Source organism: Liolophura sinensis, chromosome 2 (genome assembly GCF_032854445.1).
Source record: "Liolophura sinensis isolate JHLJ2023 chromosome 2, CUHK_Ljap_v2, whole genome shotgun sequence".
Taxonomy (NCBI): Eukaryota; Metazoa; Mollusca; class Polyplacophora; order Chitonida; family Chitonidae; genus Liolophura; species Liolophura sinensis.
In genome coordinates, this window is record NC_088296.1 from 20,322,489 (window position 1) to 20,339,969 (window position 17,481).

Genomic DNA, 17,481 nt, shown 5'->3' on the forward strand with positions numbered 1-17,481 from the left:
GAAATGAATACATACATGTATGTGCAATAACTGATGTATCAATTTTTGGTGCAACTTAAGACATTGAACATAAGAGTCCTGTGCTCAGTGTTTGCACATGCAGAAGCTCAATTTCTATACTTTCAATTCCTGTATCATGTACATATATATCGCTATATTAAAATGCAAGTGTCTCCTAGCTAGTTACTATAAATTAACACATTAGGAGAAATTTGCAAAGTTAAATAGTTGTTTGAGCAGTAAATATATTTATACATGTCTACTTTATGCTTCATGTACACGTAATTAGGCAAACAAATTGCTGGTAGGACAGGTGTGAGAAATAACTCGTACAGGTACAGGTATATGATTTACAAATGACTCATTACACGTCCACAAGCTAGACCATCATTAAAAATGTGTGATTACACATGTATGCATACCAGTGCATCATTAGGGTGGAGTGAAAACATGCAAATGTGTCTATTCAACAGAACTGTATGCAAATGTCTAAGTGTATAAATGACAAAATGATGTATTTATGTGGCATGTTATATACACGTATGTATGAAAACAGGTGCTCGCTGCATAAACCTACATTGTAAACAAGGTTGACATGGTTATAACAGTTACTATACGGATGACGGGGGTACATGTGACAAAGAAGTCAAATCCCAGTAAAAACGGTTTTGTGTTGTACATACTGCGGCTGTGCTTTTCTCATTAATATATTTGTCTATAAAGTGACAGATACTCAGTGAATTACCGGCAGATAGACAATTTAATGGCAGATAGACAATTTAATAGCAGATAGACAATTTAATGGCAGATAGACAATTTAACGGCAGTTAGGCAATTCAATGGATCATGCCACTTGAGAATGATTGTAAGATACATATAGTAAACTACCTAAAATATTTTCATTTATGAGTCTGGGGAATAGACCCAATGGGTTCGGGTGTAGGGAGGTGGAGGGGTTGCTAAGCTGGCCTGAAGAAGCCATGCAGTATCTGTGTGCGTGTCACCTTGCCCACACTGTAGCGACATAATTGACGAGCTCGGGGTACTTCAGAGGCGTTCACCAATTTCTGAACAAGATCAACGATGACATAATTTCTGAAAAAATCTCACCGTTAACGGAAAATATGTAAAATATAGAGAGGTAATTAACAGATTTAAAAAAATACTCCCACACTGAAATTTTTTAACAAAAATTCCACGGCATAATTTTCTTTATTTGGCAAAAAAATATAATCCTTGTTATACAAATCATTTTCAGGTAACCTTTAATAACAATGCGTATGTATGTTGCTGTAAACAGTGAACATATTGTACAGATGTAAGTACAAGCATCCTGGATGTACAAGTGAAGGTTACCCTAAAGTGTGCCACTCAGGATGCTGCGCTAGGTTATGCATCATGACACCATGCTCAAGCTCACTTAACATACTTGCATGTTTGTCCTTTCGACTTTGGATCTGCATGTAGATGTGCGCACTATACTAAAAATTCATACATTTACCGTACTGAAGAAGCAAGGAGCATTTACACGTCTACATGTATTTGTACCCTACATACCATATTAAACCTAAAAATTTGCCCCCCACCCCACTCCCCGAAAAGGAAATTTTTAAAGTTTCATGTAAACATATATGTAAACAATGGTTATAAAATATTACTTTTGGTGCTGAAATGTACATCTGGTCCAGTGGATATACATGTACATGTCAATCACAGAAAGGTGTTTACCCTGTTTCTTCTCATTTTTGGGACACCTCATCTATTTCTTTCAGCCAATATACACTGTTCCCTCAGGAAAACTGAGTTTCTTTTTTTCTCACATGGTTAGACCATCTAATGAACCTACTCACAACACGCTTTTCCAAAAGCCTGGCAAAGAAATGTAATATTCTAGAACTTTCAACACTACTAATATCTGTTCCAAATATCAGTTAGAACAATTAGGGTAGACACTACTAGACCAACTGTAAGTTTTAGCACCAAAGTAATATTTCATAACCATTGTTTACATATATGTTTACATGTACCTTCAAAAATTTCCTTTTGGGGAGGGCGGGGGATTTTTTGGTTTAATATGGTATGTAGGGTACAAATACATGTAGACAACCTAGTGATGCATCCTGAGTGGCACACTTTACAGTAACCTTCACAGACTGGGCCATTTGATAGGAGATGCACATACCCTAATTATCCCATCTTTTTTACACCAATAAATATGCCTATGATAATAAATATGTGTGTAAAGGCTTATCACTGCCAGCTCTCCTAAGTCTACTGAGGTGGCTGGTTCTATTCCAGTTTTGAACTGTTAAGAGGAGGACACTGTATTTGCTGAAGGGCAATGGTTTATTCTATCTGTACACGTACATGTGCGACTGCTGTCATATAATATAAGTGAACAAATTCTTGAAAACAACACTGAACATGAAAGAGCAATAAAACAGATATGAGACTGGTGTTCTGTATAAGATGGTGTTACTGTATATGTTCTTCAAAGGACTATTCCAAAACAATTCCCAACTACATGTTCATGTGTCGTTTATCAATACATGTATTTTAACAGATACATGGTTGGAAGAAACTGGCATGCTAGGGATAAACCACCGACCTTAGGCAAGTTACAAGTGCTTTTCCACATGTGATATACATGCACAGAGCTTCACATGATATTGCACAGACAAGTGGTCTTCAATCATGTCAATGAACACACACACACACACAAAAAACACTTGAAGGCCATCACAAACTCTGCTTAAGACCGCTTATTCTCACAAAGGCCCATCCACTGCTACAGAGAACAGGTTTAAGAGCAGGGTTTACATGTACATATTGCTTGTTCAAGTCCCTAGCATATCCAGGACCATGCGCACCAATCCAGGGACAAATGAGGTGGTCATCTGGCAGAAGTCTTTGTAGCTTATACTGAATGAATGTACAATAAGCACAGTATGTACATGCAAATCTGACAAGTTCCAACAAACAAGAGCTGACTCGTGCACATGTACATGACTTCTGTTATGGAGTTCTGTCTGTCAACAACAGGAACTGGGTTATTATAGATAACGCAGACTCGAGACCACAAAAAGTGTACAATATACACTGATCCTGCAGAGTTTCCTCTTTCAAACCACAGACTTAACTCTGACATCTCATGGGTCCCAGACAACTGGCCAATCATAGACGCTATAAATCTAGATTGTGTTTGTTCAGCAGCAGCTGCATAAAGTCTGAACATGCACCAGATACTTGTGCGTGTGCTTGGGGTTCAAACATTGTGCTGAACAATTTACCAGTCATATGATGACAAGGAGTCATTATAAGTTAGGGAGAGTCCATCACGCCAAAGTGCTACTGCCACTAAAGTATCATGCCGAAGACACAAGATATGACACCTCACCCAGTTAGATTATACTGACACCGGCACAACCAGCCCTGTTTCCTTGCTTTAACTTCTCAATGCTGAGCACCAAGCGAGGCAGCAAAAAGTACATGTACTATTTCTGAAGTCTTTAGTATGACTCGACCTGAGTTTGACGTCAAGTCTCACGATTTCAAGGCAGGTGTTCTAACTATTATACCACCAAAGCAGTGCTGCCAGATACATGTACAGTATACATATAAAAACAACAGCCTTCAGTTATAAACCTAACGATTGTCATTAGACCAGTCAAAATAGTTTACACCGGTCACACAAATTAATGTGTCTAATGTGCATGCTGGCTTCCTTTCTGGCCGTACATGGAAAGATCTGCCAGCAACCTGTGGATGGTCGTGGGTTTCCCCCCTAGCTCTGCCCTGTTTCCTCCCACCATAATGCTGGCCGGTGCTGTATACATGTAAGTGAAATATTCTTGAGCACAGCCTAAAAACACCATTCAGATAAATAAATAAAAAGACATAAATGTATTACTGAGCATCTAGTAAGTGAAGCAACGCTCCAGGCTTAGCACTCATGGGCACCATTCATCTGTTTTTATCATGCACATCATACTGAATCGGACTGAAAGGTAATATTTACTTTTCCACAAATCTTTATGTTTGTACATCATGCTCAGTGTAAACTGTCAGCCTGAGATGTCCCAATACACTCCAACACAAACACCGACACACTGTGGTACATGTATATATACACTGCACTACATGTATAAGCGGTCTAAATCATCCTAGATGAGATGTACATGTACATACACAGTACACAAGGAGCATGCATGAACATATTAAAATGACAGCATGTAATTTCCCAATTTCCCACTACAGATCAAAACATACACTGCTGACAGTCCATATACAGCATGTAGATGATTGTTAAAATGTCTGACCATCCTACATATGCAATACTTGCAAATTATGGTTTAAGGATCATCCAATGGATGTGGTACAATGTCGTATTACTCACAGCAGAGTAAATAAGTTTAATCAGTGCACTGATTGATCTCACAGGGCTGCTCGAGTCATGTCTTGTGTAATCCAAACCCAGGGAAATCTGCTTGGACTCCCATAACAAAGTCACAATGAAGATCATATTTTTATAACAGTACACCTTGTTTCAGATCATTATAGTAATAAAGAAGGAATCCCAAAATCTGTTTATTATGAACTTTCACTGTGGAGCAGCTGTTTGGAGGTGCTGGATTTGGGCAAGATTTCTGATGAATAATCTAGGCGAATCCAACCAATATGTAGGTTCGTCTGCACTCAGATTAAAAATGTGCGTAACTTGCACTTAAAGATGCTCTTCAATATGCGAAAAAGTAATGAAGGTAATATAATATGAAAAGATACGTTCACATTAATAACGGTAGTGAAAATAGGAGGTATAAAAACCGTACAAGAACATTTAGGAATCTTTAATATAGCAAATTATACACGAACCATATAAAAACATACATACATAAATACATGTTCAAATAGCTAGAAAAAGGTAAATTCAGTGGACAAAACTATGAAACCTACACGTACATGAGGATCATTAATTATAGCGAAATGCAATTAGCTACTTCAATTACAAAAATTCAGATATACATGTATCTAAGATAATAAATAAGAGTAAAACTGCAAAAATGAACCTATTAAAAACCATAATAAGAAGTTCACATTATCCAATAATGATCTAAAAGGGGAAAGTATTATCTACAGACAAAATCTGAATGAACATTTTTTTCTCCTGATTTGTTGTTATAAATCCTGATTAGATCCTTTGTAAATGCATGCTTAAAGATAGAGGGGAAAAAATTGTGCTATTTCACATTTTATAATCCTTTCTTATGCGCCATTAATTATGTGAGTGATATGTGCATTCAGCCTTGATACAACCTGAACATTTAATCAACATTTTCCGTTGTAACGTGAACTATTTTGTCTGTAACCTTCAGAGTGATGTGAACTAATTGTGTCTATAACCTTCTTGATTTAATGAGTTACAGTATCTAGAATTTGACCTTTGACACTCTCAAAGAGGCTATAAATCAAATTTAAAGTATAACAGAGATTTTTGCCAAAAAATCGAGCAGGACAAACCCAATCAAGTTTTTGCTATTATTTTAGAAAAGCTCAAATAGCTGAATAGTATACCTTTCATAAAATGTCAGCCTCGTTTGTGCACGTCTGTAGATGTTTACTTGTTAAATCCTTTGAAATGTTTAAAGAATACATGTAATAATTGGCTTTTGTTTTTTAATGTATGCAGTTCAGAATGTGTTTCAAAATAGAAAGATTCCAACAGCTTCTCTCTTTTCTTCCTGAAGCAAAAATATGTGACTGCAGTCATGGCGTCAACAGTAATTTCTGTCAAACCATCTCTGTGGGGAGGAAACAGTCCAAAAACAGCTGGGGGCACTAGGCTTGTCACACGTTTTCAGTATACAAGTCCACTGTTGATATCATTCCTAAAACTTTTCCCTTTCCCTTTCCCTTCACAACATAATCTTCATTTTAGAGTTCAATTTCATGTAACCTTAAAATGTGGTACTTGAGCTTTACATGCTTTGTACAGAGAAACATACATGTATGTTAAGGCACATGCATACACATGTACATGTATTTTGGGAGGGGTGAAATCTTCCTGCTGACATTTAAATTCTTTGTTGGGCAGAGAAATTCTTTTTAATCCAGCATATGAAATAGACAGGAATTTTAAAGAAATTAACACTGAGAGAGAAATATCAAATACAATTAAAAACTTCAATGTTGGGCACATCTGGAGGGTGGGGGGGGTGCACTCAGGGTACACCCAACAAACACATTTTTAATGATGGCCTGGGGGGTGGGGGTATTAAGATTGCCTTCTTTAAGACTTATACAATAATATTCGGTATGTGGTAGTTCTCGGTCTTCTTACACCTAAACATCTTAATTCTGTCCAAGAGTCATTTTTCCATCCATTCTAGATTTGTAAAGGAAGTGTTCAATTATACAAGACAAGGAATAACCAGCAGAACACGGACAATGCCCTGCACCAAATAGTATCTTGCCATGGGCTAACTGCATGTACATGTATGTAAAAAACAAATCTGCCATTTATAGAAACCAACTTTGTAACTTTTTCTTAAGAAATAATGTGAAGATTTGCCATTATGTGTCACACTAATCAAAAATTATTTCCAGGCTTGCGATAAATTTAATATTTATGTATTTCAATAGTGACAAAAATAAAGCATTTTCTTTATCTCTAATACCTATGGGTTTGATTATTTCTAAATATTTATGATAGTGAGAAGACCAAAATCAAAGGTCAGAAAGTGAGTTTGTCAGGTTCTAACTGGCAGATTGGTGCAAAAACAAAAAATGGATTTCAAGTCATCGTTTATGGAATGATTGTTTTTTTGGGGAAAAAAAAAATGTTGGTACCAAATTCAGAAGGAGATCTTCAGTGATTGTTCACAGCAGTCAGAAATGAGTGCGGTTGTCGGTTTTTGTAAATACATGTCGTTCAAAGTTTGATATTTTTGGGAACATAATGAGTTTGTTCAACAAGTCAAAACGTTCATTCTTTTGGTTCTACACTTGCCTACTGAACAATGAACAAACTGGAACACACAAATTGCAAGGCCCTTTTAATGCAATTCCAATCCCCTCTGTATGATGTATACACTAAAACAATCTCCTAAATACTTTTGAATCCATGAAGTCATGCAGAATATGCATCAATCAGAGTTTAAAATGTACTTAAAAGTTCTACATTTTGTGCCATTCTTGGAGTTTATACATATAAATATATATATAAATACTGATCAGAGAGAGGTGTTTCTAGGTTTGTATGCAAGATATCCTACATATAATTTTCGGCCCCCAAAAATTAAAATTTTAGACAATTATTTGCCTCTATATAAAAAAGCACTTTTTGTGCAAACTTTTCAGTCATTTACTGTACTTACATGTAAGTTACTCTAGAGTTTTTTTTTTTTATCTAAGACAATAAATTAAAAAATCCACCATGTCTACAGAACAAGTGAAGTACTGTACAGCCTAATTTATAAACCTCAAGTGCACATATACATACATGTACATACCAGAACTTGTCAAAATCCGAAGCTTCCTTCAGGGAAAACAGTATGTCAAACCTCAACCCTGTCCTGGTTGATTATGTACAAGTAGATATGTGTATATATACATAGGGCCTTAGTTTACTTTCACAGATCAGTCAGCCTTGCACAAAAGTTCAAAGTACACCACACTGGCAGCGCATGTTCTTGAATACTTACTTCACTCAGATATCACCAAGGGCTAGATCATATCTGCATATAATAACATGTTCTGGTGATGAACAATATACATACAGATCAGTTCGTTAGTTCGAAGGGATACACAGACTATCTTAGCCCCTACAGGCGTTCACAGAAAAACCTCGTAAGTCCAGAGCCATTTATAACACAGCATGTGTGTGTAAATATACATAACAAAAATGCGGTTTTATGGTGTTATAAAGTATTTTATATAGGCATGCTACATTGTATACATGTACAATTTATTTATTTATTTGATAAATGTACTCCAAATATTTCACATATACAAGAATGACCAGCATTATGCTGTAAGAAAACCTGGCAGTGCCTGGGGAAATCCACGACCATCCCCAGGTTGTTGGCAGGCCTTCCCACATATGGCCAGCCTGGAGAGGGGAGCCAGCATGAGCTGGACTTGAACTCACAGCCAGAGCGTTGGTGAGTAGTTCATTGCAAAGCACCAGGTAGGCCACATATAACGTCAAGTATACACAAACCTACCTTTTTTTAAAATTTTCCATCACAACACAATATCATAGCATGTACTTTGTAAAGTGATCAAACCTTTGTATGTACCTAGACATTTTTCACTTTTTCCTGAACCCTATTTTTTTTAATTTTTAGGACAGATATTAATAGTGCTGAAAGCAAAGGAATTATGTTTCTCTCCCAGTTTCACGCCAACCAAAAGAAAATAAATATTGCTGCTACAATTTCATGTATACTGGCTAAAAAGAGCAGACCAGGTGTCACAGAATTAAGTTACATGCAAAGAATTATTCATTCTTCCATGTTAAGTGGCAATTTTCGTTTATTTCCTTCATTTGTACATTAAATACTTTCTTATTATTTCCCCAGAATATGACTTTTAAAAGCGGATCGAGTGTATATGCAACATCCGGTTATTGTGACATAATTGAACACTGAATGCAACTGGCGAAACTGATAGCAATCTATACGTAATAGTTTAATTAAAATTGTACATGTGGCAGGATTAAATTATAGATAATTACGAACACATTACACAAATTGAGCCCAAATACCAAAAGATCATCACAAGAAGCCACTATCAGTGTGAACTGAATTAAATTAGGACATTCCCTTGTAATCATGTTACTGTTACTCAATTTAATTAAAACGCTGCTCGCTGCCACCACTTTATTTCTCCACCCCTCCCCACTCCCCCTTTTTTTTTTTTCCTTCTTCACTATTTGCAGATAAAACCCAATTGGATTAATTATCAACCCAGTTAGAATCAGTGAAGCCAAGGTTGACTTGATACATAGGCCAAAACAGTAGAGTGTCCTTCAAATGGAATTGTGCATATTACACATTTTCAGGATTACTCAACTAAATATTACAAAAAATGAAATGTTCATTCATTTTAACATCTCATAATTCATTCAGATTCCATAAAGATGCAAGTTTTATTTTCAGATGAAGAAAATTACACACTTGCATGCAATTAATTCACTGATGATTGTAACAAAATTTTAATATATCTTCATGGCCATAAATGTATCAAATCAGTGTTTGGCATTTACACACTATGAAAAATGTACAAAAGTGTCCAGTCAGTGACTCTTCGATACTGGTACATGACTCCCTGATACATAAGTACATGTACATTTCAGGGATCACAGGACAAATTTGAAATGTCACATTTCCTATTTCGTAACAATGTAACATTTAACGCACTACCACATTAGTTTTATGTTTTTTGTCACCTGTGTTAATTAAATTTAATTGTTACGTGTCCTTGCAGCATACCCCCAAATACCAAACATAGTATTACTATTAACTTCAAAAACATCTCGAAAGATGTAAGTGGTGAGCTTCTTAGTCACTTCAAGTACATAAATTTCCAAAAGGACAAATTAAAAAATGTGATGCTCAACCTTCTTTTCCAACATTTGTGACTGTCACAGTTTGCATTTTGAAATTGTCACAATGTCACAGGACTGTTTTCCGTTTTTTCTATACATGCAGAGTGCTAACTACCAGCTTCTCCGATGTTCATAGTGAAAATAGATTAACTGTTCAGGGAACTGATGTCCAGAATTCACCTTGTGAAAACAACCTTAGCTTTATAAAACCCTTAATTTTCTTCGTTGCATTTTGTCACAGTTACAACATAGTTGAGTAAAATGGGTAACTGACCTTTGAAAGTAGGTGAAATGTACTCAGTGACCCCAAAATGTTCATTTGCGTGACGTACATTTGTTTTAAATTCAATGCATCTAACGACTCATTAGATTCATTGTCAGCCGAACTTCAAACATTTTTGTTTGAGAAGAAAATAATTAATAATCAGAAACCAAGCAATGAAGAAATGCAAGGAACCACGTAAAAACTGTAAATACAGTTACCTGCTTTTTGGAGGCTGAGAACTGAAATTAGGTCGATGGTCAAGCTTGTAAGATGTGTCGTCTGCACTTCACACGGCAAATCCAACTAGGCCAAAAGCAGACTGTTTTCAACTGGAAAACTCAACAACTGCAACTCCAAATCTTTGCATGGACCAAATCGTACCTCACAAAACAATGCCCGCTTAACTCACGAAGCTCCCTGATCAAATAAACCCGAAACTGTCCACGCATACTCACAGCAACAGCGAAATAAAGCCAGCTAAAAACTTTCTTTCTGCACCGTTCAACTTTGACACCTTCCCAAATGCGCATCGTCTTTCTAGGCCACAGGCAAGACTAACCGATAAATCAATGTCACAAATACGATGTTTTCAAAATCATTTCAGGTTATGTTCGGCATGGTTAATTGCAAGGAACAGCCCTTTGTATCTAAGACATTTATGTTTTTTATGACTATTTCAGACGTATGTCTGATTATCAAATGTACCTCAAAACTCTGTGTTGTGTACTATTATTTCATGCATTATATTTCAAACCGGAAAATGGCGTCTGCATTACTGAAGTAAGTGAAGAACTGGTCAGAAAAATTGAAATTATTGGACTATTGTCATGTTGTCTTAGATCACAGTTTGTCACAAGTATCATGAATTACTATCATTGGTATCTTGTGGTCATATATGACATCTGCTGCCCCACAAAATCACCCAGTAACCCTCAGCGGTCATTACATTGTTATAGTCACCCGGACCCCAGTTTTCGTGGCATCATATTTTTTAACTGATGCAGGATTTGAGACCGTGTACACCTAGACGTTCGTGTTAAGCATAAGTGATTTTGCATTTCTTGTCATGTCGATGCTTATGTTTTACAGAATTTAGTTGTTCAGCTGTGTGCTGATCTTAGTATCTTCTCAAGTCGTTTCCATAGTTACCGAAAGATTAAAGCAATTTTTTTTTTCAATGTGGGAGCGGTTTAAAACACATCATCTTTGTGAATCATGTTTTCGTAGCTTTTCTCATATAACCAAGATAACATCGTTTATTTAAGAAGTTATGAGAAATCCCCGAACCAGAGCCTAAGAAATACAATTGAAGGTCTGAGATGACATGGTATAATTCATTTTTTCCGTTTGAACTCAAGGTCATTGTGTTTCTTTTAGATCTCCATTTTGTTTGTCCATGTTCAGTGCTTTTGTACGTATGGTTAATAATGGCTTCAATGCACAGATAGTGTATAACTTAAAACATTTTACAATCGAAAGAACCCAGGCAAGTTGAACGATGAGGAAAAAAGGTTCACAAGAGGAATTGTCTTATCCTAAAGGAGTAATGTCAGTGTCAGTTTATTAAAATTTATCATTACTGATTAACTCACATTAAATGACAAATAAATTCAGTAATCTGGTCAGCAAGGAATGCAGCTTATAAACATGTGAGCATAAAGCTTTGGAAAGGGGGAATGGAACACTCTATTCTGAGACTATTGAATGTTAACAGGGGAACAATTTTCAGTTTTCAGTTTTGTTATGTTATGATAATGTCACGTTTTGTGGCAATTTCTGTTAATAGAAGGGTGTAGTTATGCTGTAAAGTGGCCTGCAGATACATGTAGTGGCAGGGAGTAATCTTAATGTTTTTAGCATAGGACAGAGAGGGTAAATAAGAGAAATATGCAAATCAGACACACTGATTTCATTCTGGCTAAATCTAGCAGTGCATGTCAGTACAATGTGCATTTCATCATTTTCCTCTCACTGTTGTAGGACAGCGGCTAAGGTAGCGATTGGTATTGGGGCTGTTTACGTCACAGTTGATCAAGGGGTATGGAGGGATAGCAGTATGGGAACACGAGCCTTGAACAAGGTGCGCAACTCCGTCCTGCCAACCACAAATGAGTACATCAACAGTGTAAGTATTACACAATCCATTCTTAGGCCCAAAAAGTTCTGTGATGAATTTAACCAAAAACTGTATGTGGTTGTTCAGAAAAACATGTTACTCTGGTAAGACTTAGAGCTGTGTGTGGTATCAGTTGTAAACATCACGTGCAGGTACTGTACTGGAGCTACATGTGTAAGGGACATGGTGATCTTTGGGACATGGTGATCTTTAGGACATGGCGATCTTTGGGACATTGTGATCTTTGGGACATCGTGGTCTTTGGGCCATGGTGATCTTTGGGACATGGTGATCTTTGGGACATGGTGATCTTTGGGACATGGTGATCTCTAGGGCATTGTGATCTTTGGGACATGGTGATCTTTGGGATATGGTGATCTTTGGGACATTGTGATCTTTGGGACATTGTGATCTTTGGGACATGCTGATCTTTGGGACATGGTGGTCTTTAATTTGCTCTCACTGTTTGCAAGTGTGACAATAAGTGGTCGAAAACATGCAAGTGTGCCAATAAGTGGTCAAAAACATGTAAGTGTGACAAGAAGTGGTCGAAAACACTCATGTGACAGACTGATTGCATAGTCTTAACATTCGTTGAACATCACCTGTCTTCTGGCAATTTGGTGAGCATATCTGTACCACATGTCACTCGTGGGAAAGTTTGACAAAAGTGGGTGGTTTTACCTCAGACATTCCTTTTTGCTGCACTCTTAAACATGATAAACTGACTGTCACAGTATAGGGGAACAGTGTTTGAGTATGGTGTTAAAAAACACAAATAAATAAGTAAATAAATTATCATGAACATCATCTCTGGTTTCATGATGACGCATGATGTTACCGTGAAGGTGGAGAAACCAAAAAAATTACATAAAGCTCAGATTAAAGAGTGCGAAAAGTTAGTTGTAAATGTTGTCTCCAATATGTTTTTTTTTTCTTTAAAGAGAAAAAAGACACTGAAGAATAATTTTTTTATGGTGGGTATTTGGGACCACCTCTTGGTATATATAGTCTTTGTATAATAATGTTATAAATGAGTATGTAACCCATCTTTAATAAATATATTTGCATTTTTTAGCAAGCAAATATGTTCAACCTGGATTTTGATCACGCTTATATTTTTATTATATTCATAAATGTTATCATAATTCGGATTAAATGCATATGTTTGGATATAAACAATAAATTTACATTCAAATAAATTTATTAGACATGCATCAAATTTTCATTTAGAACATCATAATGCAAAAACAATACATGCCAAACCCAAGTAACCCACCATTCAAAAATATTTTCAAATACCCCTTTCTCTTGAAAGAAAAAATCGAAAATAATATTAATGACCATATTTGCAAAAATTATTTCGTGCTCTTTCATCTGATTTTGGCATCGTTTTTATGGAGTTTTTTTTGCCCTGTAAAGAGAAGAAAAAGGTCAATCAACTAATTACTGTTTTCTGTCATCAGGTACCCTCTCTAGCTGAAGTGAACATCTCAGTTCTGGACAAGTGGAACACAGGTCAGGTTCTTGTTAGGCATTATATGTTTCCTATATTGTAAATGTTGTCCATAAACATTTGTGATCTTTTACTGTTGGACAGCACCCTTTTCTTGTGTCACAGCCTTTTGGGATTTACACAAGATGTTGATAGAAAGCAAACCAGTAATAAAGCTCAATGACTGACTGTCACAATATAGGTGAACAATGTTTGAGTATGGTGTTAAAAAACACAAATAAATAAGTAAATAAATTATCATTAACATCATCTCTGGTTTCATGATGACGCATGATGTTACCGTGAAGGTGGAGAAACCAAAAAAATTACATAAAGCTCAGATTAAAGAGCGCGAAAAGTTAGTTGTAAATGTTGTCTCCAATATGTTTTTTTTTTTTCTTTAAAGAGAAAAAAGACACTGCAACGAGTCCAGTTGCAGTGTCCAAATCCCAGTAAAACACACCGTTTTCCTCTGTGATGCTTCTGTTTTGTACTACCAGGGTGTTTTATGAGCACACATACTCCAATAACTATGGCGTAATAAAGGAAAGAACAAAAGAGCTCATAGCTTTGGACCACGTTTTCAGGGGGTTAGCCAGAAATATAGAAGAGGGTGGTCAGACATTCCTTTTTGAGGTCATTTTGTTATAGTAGGGTGTCCAAATTTCATTTTGTCGTACCTTTCCTATGTTAAAAGTGCTGATAACAAGGTATCCAAATAGCACCAGTTTTCTGTTTCACCCATCCACTTGGACAGGTAGCTGGACTAAGCTCATGCACATTGTTACAGGTGAGAAGGAGTTTTGCAAGTTCCCCATTGTTATACATGTATTCACTGTGCCTCAACACATTTCATTTATAATAAATTCTGGCACTTTATGCGAAAACACCATTCCCACACAGCACCCAGTCAGCCCTTGTCAACTGATACAAGGGTGCCTGCTCGACACCTTCTCCTGCTGGCTTATAGGTTGTGGCTTGAAATCAGAAGATTTGTAAGTCACATCGTAAAGTTACTGTGTACTGTTAATGGTTTCCTTCAGCTATAGGCTCTTTGATTTCCTCTACCTGTAGACACTCTGGTTTCCTCTGTATGTTTACACTCTCAGTCTCTGGTTTCCGTCACCTAAAGGTGCACTGCTTTCCTCCACCTAAAAGTACTCTGGTTCCCTGTACCTAAAGGTACTCTGGTTTCCTTTATCTAAAGGTACTGTGGTTTCCTCCACCTGTAGACACTCTGGTTTCCTCCATATGTTTACACTTTCAATCTCTGGTTTCCTCCACTTGAGGGACTCTGGTTTTCTCTACTTAAAGGCACTCTTTTTTGCCTCCACCTTAATGCACTCTTTTTTGCCTCCACCTAAAGGCACTCTGGTTTCCTCTACTCAATGCACTCTGGTTTCCTCTACTCAATGCACTCTGGTTTCCTCCACCTAAGGCACTCTGGTTTCCTACACTCATAAAACTGACTGCCATTGTATAATTCAAAAACCATTCAATCAATTGATCAATCCTGCAACCAAAAATCAGACTTCTGTCATGTAAGTGAAATACCAATACATATATTTAGGGGTGGGGGCCTCCTTGGCTCAGTTGACCCAGGAGCCTCTCACCAATTTGGTCGCTGTGAGTTCAAATCCTGCTTATGCTGACTTCCTCTCCGGCTGTTTGTGGGAAGGTCTGACGGCAACCTGCAGATTGTCGTGGGTTTCCCCCAGGGCTCTGCCTGGTTTCCACCCACCTTAATGCTGGTCGTCGTCATATAAGTAAAATACTCTTGAGTATGCGGTCCATTAAACAAACACTGTGGTGTGGTGAGGTCACAATTACAAATCTGCAGGAATTACTATTGTACTTTGTGTTGTTTTCATGTTTTGACTAAAAAAGCCAACAAAAATATGACAAAATCATCCTATGTAAATAACACAGAAGCTTAGTGCTAGACTGCATGAAACAATTCACTACAGTTTACCATGGGAATGGTTATCAGCTCTACCACAATGTATTCTTTGTGTCTTCTGCTCTTGGGCGCCAACTTCACAACAATGTATTTTTTCTGTCTTTTGTCCTGAGGTATCAGCAGAAGATCAAAGCGGTCTAATCTCTATTCTAGTGGTCAGTACTTGGCCAGTGTAGGGTTCAAATCCAGTGCATTCCTTTACATTTGTTTCATGTTGTTTACCATTATCATGAACTTTATAGGCATCAGGTTAACAGAAGTGGTAAAAGTCTAATTGCGTGGACCCTGGCAGCGCTGTTGGATAACAGCTTTAATTCAAGTCTTTTTTTGTTTTGTCCAGTCAGACTTGTACATGTAGGACCACACTGAACTCGCCCATGACTAAATTTGCAAATTTTGTCTTGCAGTTCTGTTGGTCATAGAAAATTGTTTTGAGTTTTGTTTGAAAGGTAGGATCAGTATCCTGCTTGATTCCGTGCTGTGTCTGCCAGCAACCTTCGGATGGTCATGGGTTTCTTCCAGGCTCTGCCCGGTTTCCTACCACCATAATGCTGGCCGCTGTCGTATAAGTAAAATATTCTTGAGTACGGGGTAAAAAAAACCAGTCAGATGAATAATAGTAATATTTTGTGGCATTTATTTGCTTCTAAACACGCACTTACGCTGTGAAATTTTAGTTCATTATATACATGTATATTGAGTTGAGACTGTCTGTCTGTTGGCCCGCCTGCCTGCCTGCCTGCCTAAATGTATCCTTTATTCTGCTTGTATTTTCAGGCGTGAAGAAAGTGTTTGGATTTCTTGCCGAGACTCCTTCCACTGTATCCTCTTATAGCAGACAAGCCGTGGATTCCACAGCTAATTTCCTGCGGGATGTCAATAAGTCATGACAGGGTCAACGTATGACAACAACAACAACACCATGAGACGAGTGTACAATGAATAAAGGAAACACGACATAATGTACATTTTATGCTGTTAGAGATATATTTATGACTTGTAATGATACACTCCAATAACTGATAGTTTTGTAAGTAATACCTTTTTGTATTCTTTCTGCAAAACAGTTTTAATATCACATTGTTACTCTTGGTAAATATTAGAAACACAATATTTTGTGCGTGAAAAGTCACAAGCTTTATTTGAGAGAAACATGTTAAGTGCTGAAATCATGAAAGAAAAAGATTTCTGTAGATGAGTACTAAAGAAACGTGAAGAGCGTTGGAGACTAGAATCGAAGTCTCACCTTCTTTACAATCTGCAAAGCTCCCTTAACATGTAAACCTGTATTGAATTTATGTGGAAATTTTTATTAAACACATATAGGTGAAGCAAACTGAGTGTTCATAATCCTTCTTAGTCATGTCAGCGTACGAAACTGATTCCACTCTTCCATCCTCAGTCGCATTATTAAGCCCAATTCACCTTCCACAATTAGTGCATTGCTTTAGATTCCTTGTACACGTACCTTTAATTTCAGTTAAATACCTCAGCTTTTACATGTAGACTGTTCGTCGTCATATGACTGAAAACTTGTTGAGTACGACGTTAATCCCCAAGCACTCACTTACTCACATGTAGACTGACAGGATACTTACACACATTCTTACTAAAGCCAGCCGGTGGTCACAAGCTCTGTATGTGTCTAAAGAATGCTGTTTTTGGAAGTTTCAGAGGTCATAATGATATTGTTTTTACGAATTACATTGTTAATTGTTTTCCCTTGTATAGTTATTATGCCATTTCACATGAAAATTGCTGAAAATTTTCCAAGGTTTTTTAGTGGTGATGAAACGTCACCAATTCACCACAAACGGACCACAAACTTTTATTTTAGTTCGGTTTCAGTTTTTGTGAGTAAAAAACCAAAACAGTGTTGGAATTAACACAGAATTATTTCATAGATAAACAGTCTCAGAAATTTTAAATATGCTAGATTCCTTCAAAGCTGCGAGTGAATTTTCAGTGCTTTAAGGTTTTCTCTTTTTGGCTTTTTGTAGTGACCAATATGCATTTGGTTTGTGGAAGTTTGAACTGT

The 17,481-nt window shown here is 36.9% G+C and overlaps 2 protein-coding genes across 2 annotated transcripts in view; one reads left to right on the forward strand and one right to left on the reverse strand.

Annotated features, from left to right (window-relative positions):
• LOC135462772 (hydroxysteroid 11-beta-dehydrogenase 1-like protein) overlaps positions 1-10,377 on the reverse strand; it is a 61,469-nt gene extending 51,092 nt beyond the window's left edge. Inside the window, exon 1 of the mRNA XM_064740017.1 lies at positions 10,091-10,377. The gene's annotated coding sequence lies outside the window, so the exon portion shown is untranslated. The remainder of the gene's footprint in view (positions 1-10,090) is intronic.
• A 216-nt stretch (positions 10,378-10,593) lies between these two features.
• Positions 10,594-17,015, forward strand: LOC135462928 (MICOS complex subunit MIC13-like). Its single transcript, XM_064740241.1, has 4 exons — positions 10,594-10,652; positions 11,853-11,997; positions 13,455-13,506; positions 16,221-17,015. The coding sequence occupies exons 1-4, from the start codon at positions 10,609-10,611 to the stop codon at positions 16,331-16,333; spliced, it is 354 nt and encodes a 117-aa protein (XP_064596311.1). The 5' UTR covers positions 10,594-10,608; the 3' UTR covers positions 16,334-17,015.
• Positions 17,016-17,481: the final 466 nt, after the last annotated feature.